Source organism: Chiroxiphia lanceolata, chromosome Z (genome assembly GCF_009829145.1).
Source record: "Chiroxiphia lanceolata isolate bChiLan1 chromosome Z, bChiLan1.pri, whole genome shotgun sequence".
Classification (NCBI taxonomy): Eukaryota; Metazoa; Chordata; class Aves; order Passeriformes; family Pipridae; genus Chiroxiphia; species Chiroxiphia lanceolata.
In genome coordinates, this window is record NC_045671.1 from 12,045,728 (window position 1) to 12,069,123 (window position 23,396).

The 23,396-nt window shown below is 36.9% G+C and overlaps 2 protein-coding genes across 4 annotated transcripts; one reads left to right on the plus strand and one right to left on the minus strand.

The window, feature by feature from the left end:
* Positions 1-1,204: 1,204 nt before the first annotated feature.
* CCDC152 (coiled-coil domain containing 152) lies at positions 1,205-14,837 on the plus strand. Of its 3 annotated transcripts, XM_032675167.1 has the most exons (9): positions 1,212-1,366; positions 3,342-3,434; positions 3,839-3,944; positions 9,747-9,815; positions 10,841-10,905; positions 12,074-12,176; positions 12,872-12,999; positions 13,946-14,032; positions 14,562-14,837. In XM_032675167.1, the coding sequence occupies exons 2-9, from the start codon at positions 3,348-3,350 to the stop codon at positions 14,682-14,684; spliced, it is 768 nt and encodes a 255-aa protein (XP_032531058.1). In that variant the 5' UTR covers positions 1,212-1,366; positions 3,342-3,347; the 3' UTR covers positions 14,685-14,837. The 3 variants fall into 3 exon arrangements, with proteins under 3 accessions (XP_032531057.1, XP_032531059.1, XP_032531058.1); XM_032675166.1 differs by lacking the exon at positions 14,562-14,837 and having other exon boundaries at positions 1,205-1,366; positions 13,946-14,185; XM_032675168.1 differs by lacking the exon at positions 13,946-14,032 and having other exon boundaries at positions 1,208-1,366.
* SELENOP (selenoprotein P) lies at positions 14,772-23,331 on the minus strand. The gene is made up of 5 exons (XM_032675165.1): positions 23,083-23,331; positions 21,390-21,593; positions 18,613-18,825; positions 17,388-17,505; positions 14,772-16,531 (listed from the first exon to the last, which is right to left on the minus strand). Exons 2-5 carry the CDS (start codon positions 21,578-21,580, stop codon positions 15,881-15,883), a joined length of 1,173 nt encoding a protein of 390 aa, XP_032531056.1. The 5' UTR covers positions 21,581-21,593; positions 23,083-23,331; the 3' UTR covers positions 14,772-15,880.
* Positions 23,332-23,396: the final 65 nt, after the last annotated feature.

The following is a 23,396-nucleotide window of genomic DNA, read 5'->3' on the forward strand; positions in this document are numbered from 1 at the left end:
TAGGGCAGCACTTTTCTGGGACAAATCTCGTTGTTCTAGATTCTGCAGATAAGCACAAGACAGCACAGCACAGAGACCAAGAACTGGCCATGGACTGTAGGGTGGGAACAAGATGACACAGGACAGATGAAGCCTCCAACTCATTTCCAGGAAGGTCTGAAAACAGACTGCGCATGATAAACTACTTTGGTTAGAAAGTGGGAAACTTATTTCCAGGGGGGCAAAACCTATCTGTGAAAAGGTACCCCCAACAAGGCCAGGAAGCATCCCCAGGACCCTGGACATCCCATCATCTGGGCCAACACTGGAATCAGTTTTTTCTCTTCTATTCTTTTTTTCTTTTTCTTTCTTTTTATTTTCTTTTCTCTTTTTTTCTTTTTTCTCTCTTTTCTTTTTTTTTCTTTTTTCTTTTCTTTTCTTTTCTTTTTCTTTTCTCTTTTCTTTCTTCCTTTCCCTTCCCTCCCCTCCCCTTCCCAAACCTTCCCTTCGCTTCCCAAACCTTCCCTTCCCAAACCTTCCCTTCCCAAACCTTCCCTTCCCAAACCTTCCCTTCCCAAACCTTTCCTTCCCAAACCTTCCCTTCCCAAACCTTCCCTTCCCTAACCTTCCCTTCCCAAACCTTCCCTTCCCTAACCTTCCCTTCCCAAACCTTCCCTTCCCTTCCCAAACCTTCCCTTCCCTAACCTTCCCAAACCTTCCTAAACCTTCCCTTCCCAAACCTTCCCTTCCCTAACCTTCCCAAACCTTCCTAAACCTGCCCTTCCCAAACCTTCCCTTTTTCTTTTCCTTGTCTTGTCTTTTTGATTATCTCTCTCTCTCTCTCTCTCTCCCTTTTCACCTTACCCCTTTATCCAAAACCAACTGTAATGTGCTTATACAGTAAGTCAGAGACCAACATACCAATTTCCATGCCAAGTGTGTAACGTACTACAAAAAACTTCGAGGTTTTGTGGACCCCCAAACTTTCGTCGTTCCTTCCAGCCACAGGCATTTACCAGCCCTAGGTTCATAAAGTAAATTAGCAGCTGCTTCTGTCTAAAGAGGACACGTCTAAGTCCTGTGAGGAGCGGCTGAGAGAACTGGAGAAGAGGAGGCTCAGGGGGTGTTCCCCCCCCCCAATACCCGGAAGGCGGCTTCAGTGAGTCGGGGGCCGGTCGAGTCCATCAGGGGCTGGGGGAGGGGGAGGTTAGTGCCCCCTGCAGGACCGGCAGTGGTACGCTCCGCCGGCGGGGCCGTGTTCCCGCCTTCGGGGGAGCGCGCGGGTTCCCTCAGGTGCCTGTGAGGGCCCGGGGGGATTGTGGGGAGCCGGAAAACGACGGGAATGTTTGAAACGCCTCCTATTGAATAGTAACTACATTTAGTTGAGATATGAATTTAAAAAAATAATATCTACTTTAAAAAATATATATATAAATATATATTAAAATATAGGTTTCCCTGCCATACGGAGCCAAAAAAAGAGAAACTTTAAATTTCAAAAATTGGATAACCGACTAATTTAAAAAGGATACTGAAAAAGCGTGGGTGGCAAGAAGCTAAAGAGAGATTAAAAGAAGGTGTCAATTTTATGGCAGTCAAAACTACAGTTTAAATATTTGATTTTCCCTCAGTGGCATAAGTATCATAGTTCAAAACAGGAGTGGCAGGCTGAACAAAAATGCCTTTGGAAGACATAACATGTGCACAGTAATATGCACAAAAATAACAGTGATGAATATTCCTGCTGGAAAAATACGGCATTAATAATACATTATTTTTTAATTTACTGTTTCAATTCAGCAGGAGTTTTGTTCCCAGTGGCACTGTTGCCTAATGCTGCCAAGTGCTGAGCACATCCTGTCTTCTGAGAAAACAAATTATGCCACAGAATAAGGAAACACACAAACTAAAAGCAGGACGCAACGGCAGCTCCCTGAACTCCCATCCTCAGTCAATATTAGGAGGGTAGAACACAGATTTAAGAGTATAACAAAAACAAATGCTGATTGACAAATGCAAGATACTGCCCATGATAAGGATTGGAAAGGCCAGGGCTTGACATTCATAGAGTACATTTAGATTATCAGCTAATAGAATATTAAGATGTGTAATTGTTTTAAAAAATTGAATGTCCTGAATATATATTTAAAACTCTATTTTAACAAATCGTTGCATTGTAGTAAGTTAGAAATTCATCGATTGCTAACTTTGTTAAAAAAAAAAACAACAACACCCAACCCAAAAAACAAAACCCCACTAATTTAACTTAGAAGCATTAATTCTTTAATGTTACCTATATTTTGAAAAATTGTTGATTTAAAAAGAAAGCTTTACTAGTTTTAGTCTCATTAATTTTAGTCTCACTGAGGAAACAGTGGGTACAAAAAAAAAAAAACAGAATATGAAACACACAGAACAAGTATCTTACTGCTTTGGTAAAGAAGTTACATACACATAAAGGCTTGTAAATATTGAAAGACTGAGAAATTAATTCAGTTATGTAATTTTTGTAATAGTGTTGTGCATTTACCTATCCCAGCCTGACTCTGCTGCCAGTATTTTTCTCTGGAAACCCATTCACTTTCTGGATAATGAACACATTCTATCTTCTGTTTCATCTCTCTTATTGTAATTTTTTGTTATTTGTAAAAAGGCTATTCACACATTATCACACAGAAGTGATGATTTTGTTTGGACCATATGGTTTATCTGGTGTTGGAATTTTTGTCTCATGGAGCCTGATGTTCAGAGATAGTTTAAATATTTTTAGAAGCAACCATATTGTGTATTTCTGGTCCATCTTGCAAATGTATGTTGAAGATTCTCTAAGTAGAATTTATAAAAATAGGCATTGTATATAATAATCTGGAATTATATGGGTGTTTTTCAAAATACCATTTTTTTAATTCTACAATAAGGTTTATGTGCTGCAATGTCTATCACGGATCTTAACACACATTGTTTATAAGAAAATATGTAAGTTAACTTGAGTAGTTGAGTATTAAAACATCTACACAGGTAGAAGGTCTCGATGTATGTGCCTAGTGCATCATTATGTCTATGAAAGTGTATTCATGTTAATTTTTTGGTTGCAGCAAAAATTCCAAATTCAACTATATCATCTAACAGTTTGATAAATTTTTACTTGGGCTTTTCTGACATTCGTTGTACTTCCTGGAAATGCAAGATCTTAGGTTGACTGAAGTTTAGCTTCACATGCAAAAGTAGTTTTAGCTTTAAAAAAGGAGTGTACTTTGTTCTGCTTATAACTGTGCTTAAGAATTTATATAGTTTGAACGAGAAATATATGAATTCATAGAGATTTTTTTTATATATATTAATCATTAGATTATATGGTTCAGAAAAAAATGAATCGCAGTGATGAAGAAACGATGAAAAAAAACAGTGTGGTGAACCTTGATAAACTTTTAGATGACTTCTCAGAGATAGAAAAGGTAAGTGAAGAAGGTAAAAAATGTTGAAACTGCTATCTATAATTATTTTGTGACATTTTTGAGAGCTTTTCAAGTGAAAATTTAAGTGGTATCAGCTTATTGTTATGCCTTATAATACCAATTATATCTTGGCATCATAGAAGTGAATTCTGTGAAGCCACTTTGAGAGGAAAACAGTTTATAACTAATTATGTAAGTCAGCATTCTTAGTTCTGCAGGTAAACTTGCAATAGCACAGGCTCTCAAGTCTAGCATTGTTCTTCTCTATAAAGGAATTTCCTGAATTGTGAGAAATAATACAGGTCTGTGACTGCAGTGTTGTGAAATTGCTAAATTAATTTAAAACTCAAGATTTAAAACTTAAAACATATTAATATAATGTTAGCATTTTTCCAATTTTCTAGAAAATATCAGAAATTAATGAAGCAAACAACCTACTGATTCATCAGCTGGAAAAATGTAACAGGTTGCTAACATTAAGCCAATCAAAGGAGGAATCAATAAAAGAAGGTAAGTTATCTTTTTATTAAGGTATGATTTTTGCATATATTCAGGAAGTTCTGTGAGACATTTCCACTATTTTCAGTCATATAAAATAAAAAATAAAATAGCAAGGATCTAAGATACTGTGTGAAAAGCAGCAATTACTAATCTTAGGTCACGTAATTAAATCCCTCTCATAGTAACAGTTTGCATTAATATTATGAGAATTCAAACTGTTCAATGAAAAGTAATAAAATGGTATTTACCATTTACAGGTGGGAATTATAAATCTATGAGTGTAATTAAAATGTTGCCAAATAAAGGAGGAACTAAAGAGAAAACTATAAAATTAAGATTTTTGGTTTTATTCTAGAACTGTATGTTTTCAGATGAGTATTTGAAATAAGAGATAATAATATCTAGCACTTAACATAGATTTGTGGTTGTTCATTTTTTTGTAGCTGGTAGAGTTGCTGAAAGGTGCACCTTTTTGTAGGACTTTCGTCTCTGGGACATCAACTTGCTAAAACTTAGGAAACAGGATAGGAATAAACTTAGTTTCATGCCAGAATGAGATTGCCAGTTGGTTTCACTTAAATCTTCACTGGGACTTTGATAATTTAGCATAATCAGCAATTGAGTATTGAAATTGAGGAATTAAGCTATTGAGTAAGAGAGTGAAGTTTGCTAATCATGATAATCTATTCAGATATACCAAAAAACTCATGATATGGGATGACAGGTGATACAAAACCAGTAGCAGTTTGTATGGGAGGCATTTTATATAAATAGTGGTTGGACTTAGGTGGCAGCTTCTCAGGAAAGAGATCTTGATGTCCTCTGAACAGTTCTCTTAAAATATCAGTGCTAAAACAAGCAAACATCGTGATAACCATGATGATGGAAGAAAAAGAGAAAAAAGCATCATGCCCCTGTAAGGTCTGTGATTTTCATGTAGTTTTCTGGTCCACACATATGAAAACAAACATACCAGAACAAGAAGAGGTAACAGAGAAGGTGGTAAGGTTTTCTGTTGTGAGGGAGGAGGACTCAGGGAATCAGGAACCAATCATGTAACAAGGACCATGGATGTAGGCTCTTAACCAACCATCCACTGTACCCATGCAGGGCTGGCCCAGCAAGGACTGCCATGGTCAGACAAAAGTGCACATTACCAAACAAGTATGTAGTGAAGGGAGTGACTCAGGAGGCTGAGTCAGAATGGAGCTCACAAATGGTAACAAAGGCCAGATATGACCTAGGGATCACCACCAGGTCTCCAGTGATGAGGCAGGTCTGATATCAAGCCAGAAAGTCACTCCCTAGATCATCACCAGAGTCTAGCATGTGGCTGCAACACAGCTGCACCTAGGCCCAGGGCGAAAGCCTCTTAAAAGCAGCTCCCAAGGGAAGGAGGGGCAACCATTTCTGAATCAACTTCCATCAAGGTCACCAGCTATACTCTTTCTAAGATGGCCTTGTGCGCAGCCAAGAACCTAGGAGGTTCGTTCACAGTTTTGGAACATCTGAAAGAAGACTTAAGTTGGCTGGAAACTTTTTAGCCTGAAGAGAAAGAATAGAGCTGATATGACTCATAGCTGCAACATTGTCAATGGCACAGGGAAAGTGACTACAGGATGAATATTCATTGTCCAATGTAATAAGAAAACTAGATGGAAATAAAACTTGATTGATTTGAAGCCTACAACAGGAGGAACTTTCCCAGACGTTACAAAATGAAGTTAAATCAATTCCACAAAATCCTGTGGATAACGGAATTGTAGAATAGTCCAATAAGATTAGAAAAATATCATGGAAAAAAACTTAAAAAAAATTTGACAAACATGAAGACCGTATCTCTCACTGAGGTCTCCCTTACTTCTGTGTTTTAGAAGTTGAGAGGATGTATCAAGTGTAGTGTTTATCCAGCTTTTTTTTCTCTTTCCTGAAGTATTTTGTACTGGGTACTGTGAAGTGGAATAGTGAACTGGATGAACTTTGGTTTGAGTCAGAGACACTTGTCTCTTTATTAAGCAGAAAAGACAGTGCAGGACAGTCACTCAGAAACATAACAAGAGGCTTCATTATTGATGAAACCAGAGAAGAGTGGGTTTATATAAAATAGATTGTAAAAGGGGAAAGGAAAAGGTGGCCAAAAAGAAGAAATTATTCTTTCTGTAAAACCTGTGGAATAAAAAGTAGCAGAGAAAGTGAAAGAGACAACTTGGGAAATCAGAGCAGCTGGGTCGACTGCAACAAGGAAGTAGAATGTACTGAAAACAGATAACAGTCAGAAGAGAGATTTGAGCTTTATAAACAGCAGTGCCTCACTTTGATGAGACAAGAGAGAAATTATTTTATGACATAGTTATGCTGATACAACTGAAGAGAACAGCCTGTGGAGCTTCTTTTGAAACACACCATGGAAAAAAATTGTGGGTGGCAGAAGTCCAAGTAAAAATAGCAGAGCAATCAGCCTGAAATATGAACCAGGGATAGTCAGGAAAAAACAAATTTCAATAATACTGTAGTCATGGAAGTTATACGGATATAGACAGGAGGCAGAATTTTTGGAAGACAAGGATTCTGATCAATGAGTAGGAGACATTGCAAAGATATTACTAGCAGTATCAAAAAAAAAAAAAAGTGAGAAGCACGAACTTGGAACAATGTGGGATATCCAGGAGGTGATTCTGAAAGTTACTTGATAATAAGGAAGTAAAATACAATAAAGATATCAAAGGGGTAGAATGTATTTAGAAATTAAAACAGTTATCATGATTGTTCTATTAGGTTAAGCTCAGAGAGGTTGTGGAGTCTCTCTTAGTGGAGATATTCAGGAATTGCCCAGACACAATCCTGTGCCATGTGCTCTGAGATGACCCTGCTTGAGCATAGAGGTTGGCCCAGATGACTCACTGTGGTCCTTTCCAACCTGACACATTCTGTGATTCTGTGCTTTGCGCCTTTATTAAATTCACCTGCCATGTGGACCCTTCAAAAGGGGTGATGGCATATGTTGTACTCAGAATCAGAGTACTAGAAGTTTCGCATCTCAAGTTAAATGGTTCATAAAAAACTTTTGGAAGGTCAAAACACTGTGGGTTAAAAAAAAACCCACCCTCTTTAATATTGATGAGGTTATAGAGGGATCCTGTGCAGAACTAGAGAAGATGCAAGAGACCAAATACAGCATTGATACTTTCATTCTTGCTCTGGCAACAGTTATCCTGATAGACTGTAGTTGTGAGAATGGCGTTTATACAGTGATATTGCCAGTTGTGGCTTGGAAAAAAGATTTCTCCTAGCCTTATGTCCCAAACTGTTTTCCAGAACCAACTCAGCCAGTTCCTCAAAGTTTCTTTTAAAGAGCTGGCCCAAAGGCAACAGAAATTGCTTACAGCAGAGGAGCAGAAAGAAAGAGTGCCATGGAAGGAAAGACTGTGGTTGCACCTATCCTGAAGGGTTTGTGGCTACTAGTGGTAGTGGGGTGGAGGAGGTGGAATTTTATCCTGGCTTGAAGAACTCTGTTAGTATGTGAAACAGAAAATAGTAGCATTTCATATCCCAAGAAATCTCCAGCAAGTGAGAATCTGAGAGCTGCTTGATATCCTTGAGTGCAAAAAGTCTCTCTGTAGAACCGTTTAAGGTAAAAGAAGACCAGGAATTCTGAAGGGAAAGCAAAGGAAAAAAGAAAACTTCTAAAACTCTAGAGAGAAGGCAGCGAAACACTTATACCCCAGATGAAGTGGGGAAAGATAAGCAGCTTGGCAAGTATACACCTTCTGAAAGGTCATAAATTAACTTTATTTTCCCTTCATATGTTCTTTGCTGCACCAAGTTGAGATTCAGAATGGCAGTTTTTGTTTTATGTAAATCATTGCAGATCCACTTAAGGCAGATGCAAGTCTGGCATCCTTGTTCTCTGCTCCTAAACCTTCACTATGATGACTAAATTTACTCTTGTGGTACTACAGTTCTGAACTATGTTCTACTGTAGTTTTTTAAAAGGAAGTAATCACATTATTATCTATGAAACACCTAAGGTGACTCTATTTAGCATCTTTAAAGTTGCCTATTTGTTTACTTAGTGTTTCTAAGGTGTTAAAGAAAAAAGTGGTTGATGTAATTGCCCTGTAAAAAATCAGTTAGAAGTGCAGATGGATGAAACTGCAATAAAGTAGTCATTAAGCAGGGAAAATGAGCATTAGGCTGTGTGATCTTTCTGCATGTAGGGAATAGTCTTTATAGGGAAGAAACTACACAGAATCCATAACAGATATGCCAGAGATCACAAAGCTGCAATCACTTAGCAAAATTTTGCTTTTCTCTATAATGTAGACAAGCAAAACTTGTGGGTTCCCAGTAATTTCTTCCAGTCACAACTGTAATTACTTACAGGGTCTGCCAAGATATGTCCTTTAAAGATAAGAAAGACATTCTTGTGAGCAGATATTCTTGGGACTGAACAGAAGAGTGGCTTGCACTCAAATAGTTGTTATTCTTTTGAAGGCTAGACGCTGCTCTAGTGTCTTTCCATTTTTGCATGAATTACAAGCATTTGAATTTGTTTCCATACAGTTTCAAACGGGAGGAAGTTTGTAGTAGAACTAGTTGGTACAAATGGGCGTGCTAACCTAGTGCTTCCGACTTGGAACAGGATTTTTCCACAGATGCTTTTGATCCAGTACACGAAGTGAGGGCTGGCAGTTTCTGTGCTGTTCGTGCTCCCTCTGCTGGTTTTTTTGGAAGCATGTAACGGGAGAGGGCATCCGGCTGAAGTATTCGGCTGCACGAAAAGCAGACGATGGAAGAATAGGCTAGCAGTCAAAAAGATTGAGTGGAAAACTGAATCTCTTAGCTGAGATCTTAGTTCGTCTTCCTGGCTCCATTATTTGTAACGTGGTCTTTAATTATATGATACACAGTTTTCAACGGAGCTCCAGTCTGATGAGACGTGTAACTGTTATTTATCCTACTTTTATCTGTTATGGAAGTTAAAACCCACTTACAAAATGCAGCAGCACTCTGGAAATAAAGAATTTTAAAGAGTAAACAAATTCTGTTTTAGTGTCTCCACTTTTCCCAGTTTTTGACTGTTTTGCGACTTTACTAGTAAGTTTACAAGGAACATGCAAGGGATAAAAGTAGTATTTACTGGAACCAAATGGTATATTATAGGAAGTACACATGGTGTTCAACTATCTAAAATACAGCTTAAAAAATAAAATCATGAAACACAAATATGCAAGCTGGTAACAGGTTGCATGTGTATAGATATAAATGCACATAACTATTTTGTATTAATTGAGATAACAGGGGTATAGTAGCATATCCTGAATCACTCCAAGTTTATGTTGAGCCATAAGATGAATGTTAATATACGCTAAAAAGTGGGTGAGAGACTGCAATGAGTGAATATGGTTGATCTTCTTAAAAAAAAAAAAACTTGGCAAAAATGCTGTCAGGAAAGTAAGCCACAGTTTCATTAAATATGCAAATTGCTGGAAGACTGATATGAAAAACTTTTATTATTGATCAGAAAACAATAAGATCCTTGTTTTCTGGCTAGAAACAAAAATTTAATAGTTTTATGAAATTGTTTGTATAGCTTCATAAAATTGATTTTCATCTATCATCAAACTAAAAACTAAAATTAAGCAGTAACTATGTAATAATAATCTGTGTTATTTCTACAGTCACTAAGAACACTTAGAATAATGTTTAATCAAAATTATTATCAAATATTTGACAGAAGTTTATAAACAAAACGTAAACTTCCTTGTGAAGAAATTATTCAAAAAAATCTGCATTTTTTATTTCTTTTAGAATGCACTACTTTACAGAATGTGATAAGTGGTCTAACACAAACCATTGAAAGCCAGTGTAATGTCAAAGGTAAAGGCAAATATGTTCTTATATATGCTGTACTGTAATTTCAAATGAGCAGGCATTTAATGTTTTTGTTTATATTTACTGGTTTTTCAAGACAGAGAAACTCACTGCCAGAAAACCAGAAAGTAAAAAAAATATATCTCAGATCAATCTTGTGCAGTAATAAATGTCTATTTCTATTATTCTACTTAGAATCCACATGTAAAAAAGTTCTGCTTCAGTGAGGTTATTTTAATCAATACTTGGGCTTTAAATTTATTTCGGTATAGCACAGGCAATTTTACAAGAGGTTAGAAAGCATCATTCAGCCTTTTGTCTGTAGACTATTAAAGCATTTATGAATAGTTTTTATCACTATGTTAAACCAAGGAGTCTTAATCCATAGTATAATGTTCTTCAAGTTTTGCTGTTATCCATAAATACTTGAAAATTACTAATTTTTATTTGAAAATAAAATACATAAATATTTGCTATATCTTTATACTACTGTTCCGCTGTAGTTAACTTTATAACAATTATGTGTTCAAAGCATATTAGCATAAATATTAATAAACCTCTAAAACTGGAAGTATATTACTGCTTTTAATACTCAAACCGATACTAATTTTAAAAAAAGCATCTATTTTTCCTAAATTCTGTTTTTTAGATACTACTTTCTAGTTTTTAGGAAACAAGTACTTAAAGATTTGCATCTTCCAGTTTGAAACTGTTGTAGCCATGATAAAAATCTTTTATTTTCCGAGTCAAAGAACTTTGCATTTAGATTTTCTTGAATGCATCATTTACCAGGAGGCTAAAGACATTTCCAAGTAGTAGTACCAGGCAAATATTATTATTAAACTGCGATTGTTAAAAAATGTAGAATGAGAGAATATAATTCTGTAAATGATGATTATAATGCGTATAAAAAAGTTTCTTACAGTTCACCCAAGTCAAAAAATGAAAGTAATTTCCTTATTCTGCTTTCATGCTAATGATATAGTCAAAATGTATTTTTTAGTGTGTTATCTAGTTTTTTATTTATGTAGATGAAAATGATAGACTGAAGGATACCATTCACACCTTGGAAGATAAATTAAAGGCTTCTGAAGAGGTAAGTCACAAATGTTCATTCTTTAGGTAGAGGAATAATATTTTATCTCTATTGTAGCAGTTCATATATCTTTATATTCTTAGGTTTGCTGTTGACACCTTTATTGTTGCTCTTCTCAATGTTTATCATGCGTAAAAAGAGAAGGGTTGATCTCATGACAGCACCCATGTAAGAAGGTGTTAAAAGAACTGAGAGATTAAAACCATATATGTGCTGAGAACTCTGTCTCAGTCTAAGATGTATTTGGGGTTTTTAGCTCTATGTAGCTTTAAATTCAGCTTTAAATTCTAATCTGTTGTATTAAAATAATTTTTTGTGTGGAAATAAGGGTTTTATATTCAAGATACTTGGTTGTCCTGCCAGAGAATCAAGAATGGTCTGAATTTTTTCTAGTTTCTTTGGAAATAAATACTACAAAGATAATAGGTCTCTATCTCTTATCTCTGTCTCATAATAAATTCCATTTATGATCTCTCTACTTTCTATCTATGGCACTCATTTTTGCAAAGGAGGTAAAAACAGCAGGGCTAGTCATAAGCTGTGTTAGTTCTCTGTGCACAAAATGCAGATCTGTTACCTGTATAGGATTAGGAATCTCACTGCTGATTTACTTTGCCTGTGTTTGTACTATGGGTTAAAATTAAATATTTATACCAATATTTCTACAGTTTGCATGCTCAGACTCTGAGTATCAGTGCCACCAGCATCGCTGCTGCTGGTATTTCTACTGCTGCCAGTATAAAGTTGTGGAATCCTTGGTATAAGCAATACTAACAAAATTCATACTTAAAATACAACTTTTTAATGCAATCTTAGAGTCAAAGATCCACAAAAGTAAAACTGTAGTGCCTGAACTAACTGCACTGTGTCAGATCCCAGAGTGGGGAAAGGAATATTACCTCTCCATTTACCTGTTCTCTTAAGAAGTACAATTTCTAATTTTATGTTAGCTGACAGCTGCAATACAACGAAATCTGCTACATTTTTCATCTGTGGACTTCAGCCAGACCAGACTGTGTAAGAAGTAATTTGGCATGTTGAATTTACAAGATTGAGGATCAAACAAGTACTGAATTATAGAGCATATATTATAGAGCATATAATTTTTGCCTAATTGTTGTGCTTTGCAGAATCTGCAAAGTTTTTATAAACCATTTTACATTCACAGGAATATAAAGATCAGATAGAGAAACTCATGAAAGAAATTAAAAACAAAGAGGACGACCATAAATTAGAAATAACACAGTTGAATTGCGATATAAGGAAAAAATGTAAGTTCTCTGAAGACTGAATGCTGTTGTATGAGGTAAAACATGTATAACCTGTAGGAGCTACATTTCCTCTAAAAGTTCCACTTTTTAGTGGAAACATATGAACACTAGAAGTGGACAGTGTTTATCTGAATTTTATCTTTGCTAAAGAGTAGACAGTGACAATAAGGCAATAGTACAGCAACGCAGGATGAGCAGAAATTCCCAAACAGTTAGAACAGATGCTGGGAACTTGGACCTAAAAATCTGAAGGACTGAAATTTTGGGTAAAGTGTAGACTGGAAACTTGCTTTGAACTGTCAGCTAGACTGCTGTTAGAGTGTTCTATCTCTGTTCAGGAGAGTAGGACATTATTTTAACAAATAAATAATATTGCAATGAGAAAAATCTTATTTCAGTATTAATTTTTTCCATTAGAGGCATAACCTTGAAGAGGATTTTTGGTCATCCACATAACTGAAAACAACTAGAAAAGTTTTGTAAAACACGATGATTTTTTTTAAAGAGACACCATCTTACTGGGATGGGACAGGGTGGTTTTCAATCACTTTGATATGGTTTTTGCTTGAATGAAGATGTTTTCCAATGAAATGGTCACCTGATATTCAAGAAAGTTTTAATATTTAGGAAATTATGTTATTTTTCCATCAAAGAATCTTCGATAATCATAATATTTGGTGTTACTTTGTTGCTAGTTGAAGTAAAAGAAATGGAGTATAGAGAAGAGAGAGAGAAAAAAGAACTGGAAATACTAGAGCTAACGAGACAGCTGAAAATTCAAAATGAAGAGAAGCAAAATGAAATAATTAAACTGCAGATAGAGGTATGCATTACAAGGCTGACTTAAAGATGAACTGGGCATTGGGTAAACTTCAAAGAGACTCTAGTGAAAAACATTAATTAGTACTTAACAATATAATATGATGGAATCTAGAAAACTTAAAAAATTATTGTCTTTACAAAGATAAGGGAAGCATAAGCTCCCTTCCTCAATGGAAACCGACTCACTTCTGCTCAGGAATCAAGTTCTACCTACTGTATGGGGAGGCTGAAGTTTGCTCTGTTCTTGTTTTAAATTAAACTACTTTGAAAATTTTCTAAGCTTTTGAGGCATAAAAAAAATTAAACAGCATTTTCTGCTTAACTTTCTTGTTTTTAATTTCTAAATGATGGGAATATATATTACAATTTACTTTTGTAATAAAACTCCAATAAAAAATTAGAATCCTGCAGAGATTTAAGTCAAAGTATTCAACATGTATTTAATTGCTCAGGTTTTAAACCACTCTCATTACAGAAATAATTAAGGAAATACTTCAAATCTTTCACATATCAAAAAAAGAAATAAAGTGTGGAAGTGTTCATGCTGAGTTACTTTTGGAACATGAGGGAAGGATGATGGTTTCAGAGGTCTTTAGCATCCTCTGCATTTTCCCTTCCTGTAGACATGTGGCTCAGGAGCCTTCAATTTTATTTTTTTTTCAGTAATGTTCTTTACATCTACATCTTTTTGATCGTATTTCTACTGCATACCTTTTGAAATATTTTAAGGCTTTTTAAAAAAGAAACATAACTTGTCATGGCATTCTTTCTTTTAAATAAACCTACATTGCTACATTTGCCTAGGATTAATTAGTAGATAAACCTGTTATTACTAGTCTCAGGTTAAAAAATGCAACTAAAAAAAAGTGAAAATTTTGTTTGAATTATTTACTATACCTTTTTTTCCTGATGGTTCTTATTGTTTTATCTTTGCCTTGTTCTTTCAGTTCAATGCTAAATTAGCAAGAGCTCAGGATAAAACCACCAAGTCATTTTCAGATGCTTCTGTCTTGCCACAAAGTATCTATCGAAGGGTATGTGCTTTAATAGTCCGTGGTCAACAGGAGCTGTACTGTTACAGCCTGTTTGAAACAGGACTTCCCTGGGTTTTGTCTGTGTCTGTGTGTTCTCTCCCACATATCCCTCCCACACCTAGACAACTAAATTCATAGAATCATAGAATAATTTAACATAGGACAGACTTTTAAGATCACCAAGTCCAACTGTCGTGTCTTTTTGCATATTGATACCGCTGGGGTTCAACAACAAAGACCACGTGTGAGGTGGTTTTCTAACCACCAGAATGGCTAACCTGGAAACTTAAGATAGATGACATAAATGACACTGATATAAACTGTGTATGGGCATTATTTTTTTGGTAGGCTTGAGATTTTGGGATGTCACAAAAATAGGATTCTGAAGAAGTAATCTTGGTCATTTTGTGATACAAACTAATGAGGAAAAATATTCTTATTAGAAAATTTCTCATTTGCAATAGCAAATTGTATTGTTATATAATTCTGTGTGATGTTTAACAATGAAGCCTTTCTTGCATTTTTACAGAAGCTGCAGCATCTCCAGGAGGAGAAAAACAAGGAAATTGAATTTCTCCGAAACACCATAAAAGACTTAGAACAACGTCTTCATAAAGGCCAAGACTTGCACTTAAAACGGAAGCGATTTTGAGTAAATGACATGAAGTATTTCAGTAGTACATACAATGCAAAATACAGACAGTGTATTTAAACTGTGTATCTCAAAGTCAAAACAATATATGAAGATAGTATTTTTTATTGAAAACACTCTTGTCAAATATTCCAAAGGCATGCACTCTGTGTATATGCAGGGCTACACTCTTGCTAATCAGCATTCACAATAAAAAGACTCAGGTTTTGCAGGAGTAATAATTTCCCTATCAAACCATCATTAATTATGGTGTAGCTTTCATAGCAGTTTTCCTTTCATAAATATTATTTTCTTCATCCAGAAATCCTTCAAACAACTGGTTTTACTTCCATTCAGTTAATCAAACATTAGAAATGCTAAGCTACAGACAGAGAAATTATACAAGTTACAGTGGTATGTTACCTTACTAATTGATACAGATTTATCAAATTCAGCACAGTTATAAACAAAGATAAACATTATACTAAGATTAAACTCATTTTATCCCTCCCTCTTATTGATTCTGACACTGATTCTGCATGAAGAGCTGTTAACACTGCTTCTCACTTTAGGCATGATCTTACTGATTTAGTAGGATTATGTATTAATGGATCCTTTTATTGTACCTAAGCCACAAAAGTGAAGCATATAAATCTGTTACTTTAAAATAATTCAGTTACTGTTTGTATATTACATTTTCAACAAAAAGTTATTTTGTCACATTGCTTAGGAGTAACTTTTTGTGTACATAGTTTGTATCCCCAGGTTAGGAAAAAAACTAACTCAACTTTTGAATAAAAAGTGATTAAACTGTCTGTCTTGGTTATCTTCTGTTCTTTATTGCAAAACATCAGACAGGAGCCCCTAGGTCATAGTTTATGCTCCTGTCCTCAAAAATGCAAGCAGAATGTTAGAAGAAAAGCAAGAAAGACAAATTAATCAAGAATGCAGACACCTTCCCAGTGCACCTGAAAAACCAACTAGGGGTCAATTAAATTCCACTAAATTATGATGCTTCTCAGTGATGGAATTTGACAGGTATTCTGTAATTCTAAGAGGACTGCTCCAAAAGTCTACTTCTTTGCAATATTTTAACTCCACACACCTGTCACTGTAATTTTTAATCTGAGGCAATAAAAACACCTAATCTGTCCATTTTTCTACTCTTGCAACCATATGAATTTAGTTAGCAGGATTCCCTTGCATTCTGAAGGTGCTTAGTTTGTTTTTCAGGCTCAGTTTGTCGCCTTTTCCTGTCACTGTCAGGTGTCACTGGTTTCACTTTCTCCTGCTGCTGGCGACTGTCAGGCAGCAGAGAGCAAACGTCACTGTCAGGACTCAGTGATGTCCTCTGCTGCCAGCTCGCTATGTCACCTGCAAGAATTTGGAAGTGCTCCGTGACACTGTCAAGTGACAGAATTTCCTAACTCTTCAAACAGAAGGTGTCGACAATGACAGCATCAGCTACTAGAAGTCAAGTCTGATGCTGTCTGCCAATTTCAAGTCAACTGGTTCTTACACCTGTTTTTCCCTTTTTTTCATAGCTTTTTCTCTTGTGTAATTTTCACACTTTCTCCTGGAGGAGCAGTGTCTACCTGATCATGACTACCTAAGTGATCATGTCTGTGATGGCCAAACACTCTGTGATGCCAGCCGCTGTGAGGATGATGTCTCTCAGTTTCAGAGGAAGTCTGGCCATTCTCATTTTTGGGACGATGACTGCCGTGGCGGTGGTGGTGGCGGTGGTGGTGCCCATGTCTGTGCAGGTTGTGGTGATGTGGGTGTTGACCAGTTGGTTTGGGTTCTCTCTCTTCCAGCTTATCTGCTTTTCTGGTGATGTTTTCACATACATCATCAATATCAGGTTCCTGAAAAACGGAGGCTTACATTAAATACAAGGCAGAGTATTTAACTAGTTGTAAAATATTAATTATCTTAACATTTTTGCAGAACCTGAAATCCAGTTTTAAATTATTTGTGCCACCTTGTTGAAGAATGTATGAATGTATAAAAAATAACCTTTCACTGAAACACCACTGATAACAGGGCTTTTAATACAAGCTTTTAGCAATTATAATTCCAGTAATCGCTAACAAGAAGTATTTTTTTTCTAGATCCCACATCTGACCTGCCTGTGGCCTATATTTAGATGGAAAACTGCATTATGGGATCCAAAATTATTATTCTTAGTGAACTTTCATGACTATGTATGTACATTTCTTGATAATCCTTAAAGTAGTTCTGATCTTTAATTATACATAAAACAAAGCTACCCTTCTTTTATAGCGGTAAGAATAATTTGTCATCTTGTATTATCACTTTTTAAAATTACTATGTTTAAATGCAAACTAAAATGAATATTACCTCAAACCAGCTTGGATTTGATTCTCAGGTTTAAAAAAATACCATCCGTTTATGTCCTTACCCATCCCCCAAGACTGGAGTAGCTAATTGCTCACTAGCTGTATATAAATCCACAAACAGAATTAGCCTCCAAGATTACATTTAGGTTCCTGACAATTATTTCTATCACAGGCAACTATTCTGATAATCAGTCTATTATAAATTAGATCTAATTAATATGGAAAAATATTTAAAACCTCTCTGTCAAGACACATGAAATGTGTAAATTCTAAATCATGTTTTTGTGGATTAATCACACATTTAAGTACCAGTCAAATCTAGTTTCCTGTCCTAGTATACACAGATGAGACAAGAAAATACCGTGTAAGAGCAGTTTCCACACTTGTTTCCACAGTATGCAATCTTAATAGCTTCTTCTACATATTGGAAACGCAGGAAGGAATAGGGCAGTCCCAGATGATACACCAGACGGCCACATCTAAGGAGAGAAAGAACTTTGTGGTTAAATGTACCTGAAATTAAATCTCTCTTCTCATCACATCTCACTTTATTCGCATCAATCCACCCAAGCTGTATAGTCCCATGGAGAGTGTCCCTGTTCAAGGAGTTTACAATGGTTGCCTGCTCAACTGCATCAGCCAGTAGCGTGAAGAGAGATTTCTAGCTGTACTGGCAGAAGCTTCTGTGTTAGGAGCCCTTAGACTAGCAAAGGTACACTCATTACAGGTTATCTGGCTAATGAGTAGGGCTGTTTGCACAGCAGTTGTTGCATCCTTACAACATGTTTTTATGCAACCTCACATGTATTTTGATTGGAAAGTGTATTGTGGTGCATCTCCATTACAGATTTAGTGTACATAAGGGGATTTTTATGCTGCCTATTTGCTCCAAGTCCCTACTTGAGTGTTCTGATATGCACTTGACTACGCTACTGGTCAGTTTGAAGGAGCTGAGTAAATCCAGAACCTGTACACAAGGGCATCTTCTTAATATCCACCTATGTGTGGGCCTCTAGCCTTAGCACCTTACGTGTCTGCAGTACATGTCCAGCAACAGGTAAACCCACTTGGAATGCTCATTACAGTAACATAACTTGGATAGATTTCAGTTGCAGTTATTACTGGCTCTGCCAAAATATACAAGTGCCAGAATCCTGTATCAAAAAGTTATTTTCTGCTGAAGTTTTAAGTTTCAACTGCAGACTAATTTTTCCATATGTCTACATTTTCAACAACTCTGGTCAAAATGTTTCCACTAGAACTTGGATAGCTTTCCTCTTTGATTCTACTTTGACATGCATGGGTGTAATGAAGTTGTCTGAAAATAAAAACAGCATAAAACAAGAAAAAAGTTATCAAATTCTACACTCAGTTACATTAATCTAAATATACAGTAATTATAAAGAAAAAATTATTTATTCCAAAATTTCTTATGCAAAAGTAGACTTTTTTTTTCCAGTAAACTTCAGCTAAGAAGTTGATAACGATGTCTTTGTTATTTGCACATAAATGAAATAACATAGATTTACTAAGCATTACTCTAAATATATACAAATATTTTCCTGTGTTTCTCTGTAAACACACACCTGTCATAGATGAGAAAGTCATCCTTGTTTCCATTTAAGGTAGTCCAGACATCATCCTGTTGTTCTTCTTGCTGGTAGACAGTAATATAGTCTGAAACACTTCCTTTCAGTAGGTGCAATTCCCTCTGGGACTGAGCTCCCTGATGGTTGACAACCACATACGAGATGTTGACCAGTCCTTCATTCTCTAACTTTACTCGCAGGTCCTCCAATCTAGTGGGAATGCAGAGAAGCAAGACCATAAATCATTAGAGAATCATAAGATTTGCCACAGAAGTGAATATGCTCCATCTTGCTTTTATTACAGTGGAAGTTATTTTATCCCAGTTTTAATGGCAACAGTCTAACACTATTAAAACATTCTTGCCATTTTCCATGACTATCAACTATGCTGTCACTAAACCAGACTTTGCAACAGCTCATATGCCATGAGTCCTGTCCTTGTAAGTAGAATGCAGTAAATCAGACATCTGTTTTCAGACTGAATTCAGTGTTACTTTTATGTCAGCTCTTTCATAGTCTCTGTGGTCTAACAGAGTTTATTTGATGCCTTTATTCGAATACTGAGGTTTTGGTCATACAGTTGGTTAAAGAACACACACCATAAATACAGCAGAAAAATGAAATATCAAGAAAGCAAACCTGCAGTAAAAGGTCGACAGCTCTCCCACTCATCTTGACATGGCTATTTTCTATAATGGCCAGAAAAGGGCTATTACAGCAGCGGGGGCAAAATGAGTGCTATAGAAATGCTGCACAACCTGTCTGGCAGCTGTTAGTCTTTCCTCTGGCTTTTCATCACAAAAGTCTATCTCTGCTAATAGTTCAGAAAGCCGATTTCTTGCTTGATGTGGGGTTTCTTCCTTTTCGTTTGTATCCTTCCTATTGAGCTGCTCTAGAAAACTTTAATTTTTCAGTTACAGGAAATAATCTAGAATGTGGAAAATTCTTTTAAATTTTTCTGAAATGTGAGAATCAAACCTAAATACCTTGAAAGCCAACTGCAAAGCCCACTTTTGACTTTGATGGAGCTAGAGATTTACCAGTACTTTTTCAAATCCAATTCTTAGTAAACTTGCAAAGCCTATTGTACTATGAAGTTATGCAGCCAAGAGGGGCAAACTCAGATGTCCTTACTGTGACTAAAATCCAAGTCTGAAACCAGTATTATTAATTTTTACGCCAAACTGATTTCATGATCGCTGAATGAATCCAAGATAAAGGCTTTATACAATTCCTGTTTGGGTCATCTCATAATTATTTTCTTGCTACCGTGACTGTCATGATAGCTAATTATTTGCAAAGAGTGGGTTCTAGAAATCACAGCCCCAATGTCCCAGTCCTGCATGAAAACACAACACAGCTGACTTCTTTGAATATTTCATCTCATTTTTGAAAGGCCAGTCTTTACCTGATCTTCTGGATTTTTATATATCATAGAATCATAGAATCAGCCGGATTGGAAAGGACCTCCAAGATCATCAAGTCCAACCCTTGATACAACACTGCTGTGGTTACTAGACCATGGCACTAAGTGCCACATCCAGTCTCATCTTAAAAACCTCCAGGGACGGAGAATCCACCACTTCCCTGGGCAGCCCATTCCAATGCCTGATTACCCTCTCTGTAAAATATATCTTCCTAATATCCAACCTAAACTTCCCCTGGCAGAGCTTGTCCTACTGCTGGTTGCCTGGGAGAAGAGACCAACCACCACCTGGCTACAACCTCCTTTCAGGGAGTTGTAGAGAATGATGAGGTCTCCCCTGAGCCTCCTCTTTTCCAGGCTGAACAACCCCAGCTCCCTCAGCCTCTCCTCATAGGACTTGTGCTCAAGTCCCCTCACCAGCCTTGTTGCTCTTCTCTGGACCTGCTCCAGCACCTCAATATCCTTCCTGAACTGAGGGGCCCAGAACTGGACACAGTACTCCAGGTGTGGCCTCACCAGCGCTGAGTACAGGGAAGAATCACTTCCCTGTTCCTGCTGGCCACACTGTTCCTGATCCAGACCAGGATGCCATTGGCCTTCTTGGCCACCTGGGCACACTGCTGGCTCATGTTCAGCTTCCTGTCAATCCAAACTCCCAGGTCCCTTTCTGTCTGGCTGCTCTCCAACCACTCTGTGCCCAGCCTGTAGCGCTGCAGGGGGTTGTTGTGGCCAAAGGGCAGGACCCGGTGCTTGGCCTTGTTGAACCTCATCCCATTGGAATCAGACCTTTTTTCCAGCTTGTCCAGGTCCCTCTGCAGAGCCCTCCTGCCTTCCAGCTGATCAACACTCCCCCCCAACTTGGTGTCATTTGCAAATGACATATGTATATAGAGGACTGCTGAACACAGGCTGGAAAAGCACATTAAAATCATGTTTTGATTTGTCTTTTCCCCTACAGATCTTGTGTAAAAAATGAGTGCTCACAGATCTCTGTTTCATGTGATCTAGTCATGTTAGAGAATTGTGATGTTTCTTGGCTTCAGCATCTTTGCTGTCTTAATCATCTGTTCCTAACTGAAGCATAACCTTGAGGAACTGTTTCTCTTAGGTTTTTGTGTGGTTTGGGTTTCATTAATGTCAAGTGGATCACACTAATAGGTTGTAAATATAATTTGGAGAAGATTTGAAGTCAGAACCCTCCTGCTGAGAGTGAAACTGGTTACTAGGTCACATATTCCAGCTGTAGTGGTGGCAATTGAGGCAGCCAGAGTTCATTGAGTGTATTGTAGTAGGGCACACATAGTATCCTCAGCTGGGTAACAAAAACTCGGAAGGCACTTATGCTTACCTGGAAGCCTGCAGCCGGCACAATAATCAGCTAGCCTGGAGGAGAGCCACCACTGTCACTGTGCCTCTGGAGTTCAGCATTGGGTTCTCCTCCCCAATACGCCATTCCGGGGGCTCCTGGCAGTTCTGGACTTCAGTCCCTCCTCCTGGGAGGAGGCAGAGAGCCAGAACTAGCCCCAGCCCTGCCCACATGGCTGGGCTTTCCCTGAGAAGAGAGAAAATAAAAGTGAGATCAATACCTAAAGTTCCCATAAAAAAACACAGCAGCATTTTGGCTCCATTCAGTCCAGAAAAGAAAAAGTCAAACCTTCAAGAATAAAGTTGAGCTACTTTGTTTACTGCTCAGTGTCTTTGATTTTGCAGTGGAGTTCCCCTATATTTAATATACAGGTGTTTTTGCTTGTTTGGGTTTTTTTGTTGTTTTTTTCTCGCTGCTGTTATTGTTGTTAGGGGGATTGTTATTGCATCTGAACAGCTGAAAATAACCACTTAGAATAAATGGATTTTCTCTTAATACTACTAATCAGACTAAGTTATTTCTTCCTCTTTGTAAATTCTTCTTAATTGTTTTTACCACTTCAGTGATTTTAAAGTGGCCTGTTTCTTGTTTTTTGAAATCGATTGTGCTCAGCCAGTTTACAGTAGTAAGAATCTAGACCAGTTCACTTCAGATTCCAGGGTAATTCCACTGAATTAAAAGTACATGCACCAACACTGTATTTCGGTACCCAGTAAGTACTTCAGAACCTGGCAGAAAATAATAAAAAAAGATTTCAAGATTTTTTTTCAGGTCTTCCTGGAGAATTTGGATCCCTTTGTAAAAATCTCTTAAAAAGACAGGCACTAGAAACAATTTTGCAAAAACAGGAAATGAAGACTGAGTTTCAGGATTCCTCAGAACTTACAAAATCTCCTATCCACACTTAGTCCTTTTAATGTTTATGAAAACCAAAGCACATGAGAAATTCTGTAATTACCTTTTCCTTTTACTCCATGGACATCACAATTTTGGCTTGAAATGTTCAGAAAATACTCATTATCGAGCAACACATAAAATTATAAAGTTGCTCTCCAACATGTCCCAGGTTGTGGAATTGTATAACTTCACCACTTACATCAAAGTCTCATAGTGAACACAGAATAGTTTGGAAACAACAAGGTCTGATAAATAACATGTGTTTCATCAATCTTGTCCTATTCTAAGAAAATTAAAACATTTTAATAATTGATCTTTTAAAACAAGAGCCGGCTGCTGCATTTGTGAAATCCAGCTGTTCCTAATGTTTCTTTTCTGCAGTTCTACCTAAAGCATTTCAGGTACAGTACTTTGAAGACTAAACTGCGGTCCAATAGATACCAATAGAGCCCTTTTTTTCACTCTTTCCACATATGAGGAAAACCTCCTGCCTTTACATCCATTCTACACACATAGAACTCTTAGGACATTTTGAGATCTTTCTATGCCTTTATAGTAGCCTCCTGCAGCAGTGGCATACAGTGCCCAGCAACAGCTGTCTCACCCTGTGAACCACAGGAGAGCTATGTTCTGCACTAAACTTCGCTTCACATTTCAACTCTATAGTTTGTTTCCAATGGAAATTTCCACAGTCAGCCTTTTCAGCCAAAGAAACAAGCAGACACACTGCCAAATCTTAAGTCATGAAAGTCTTTCACAGCAAACCCAGCACACTTACCCTTTTCCTCCTCCCCCTTCTTGGCAGCTCCCCCTGGCTCTGCTGCAGAAGAAAACAGTGTGGGGAAAAGGGCTGTGGTATTTATATGGCTCTTGTTTATCTCACTTTGCAGATACGGTTCAAAGTTCAGGGAGCTTTTTCTGAACAACCTTGCAAGCAAAGAAAACGCCTTTAGCAAAAAGAGCCAAAATATTTCTCCATTAACTAATTCCAAGTGGAAAGCATTTATGGTGCATAATGACAAAGTATTTTTAATATAATGACTTCAGATATTATATTATGTGGTTTTTTGGTCACCCCAGCCAGCTAGAGGT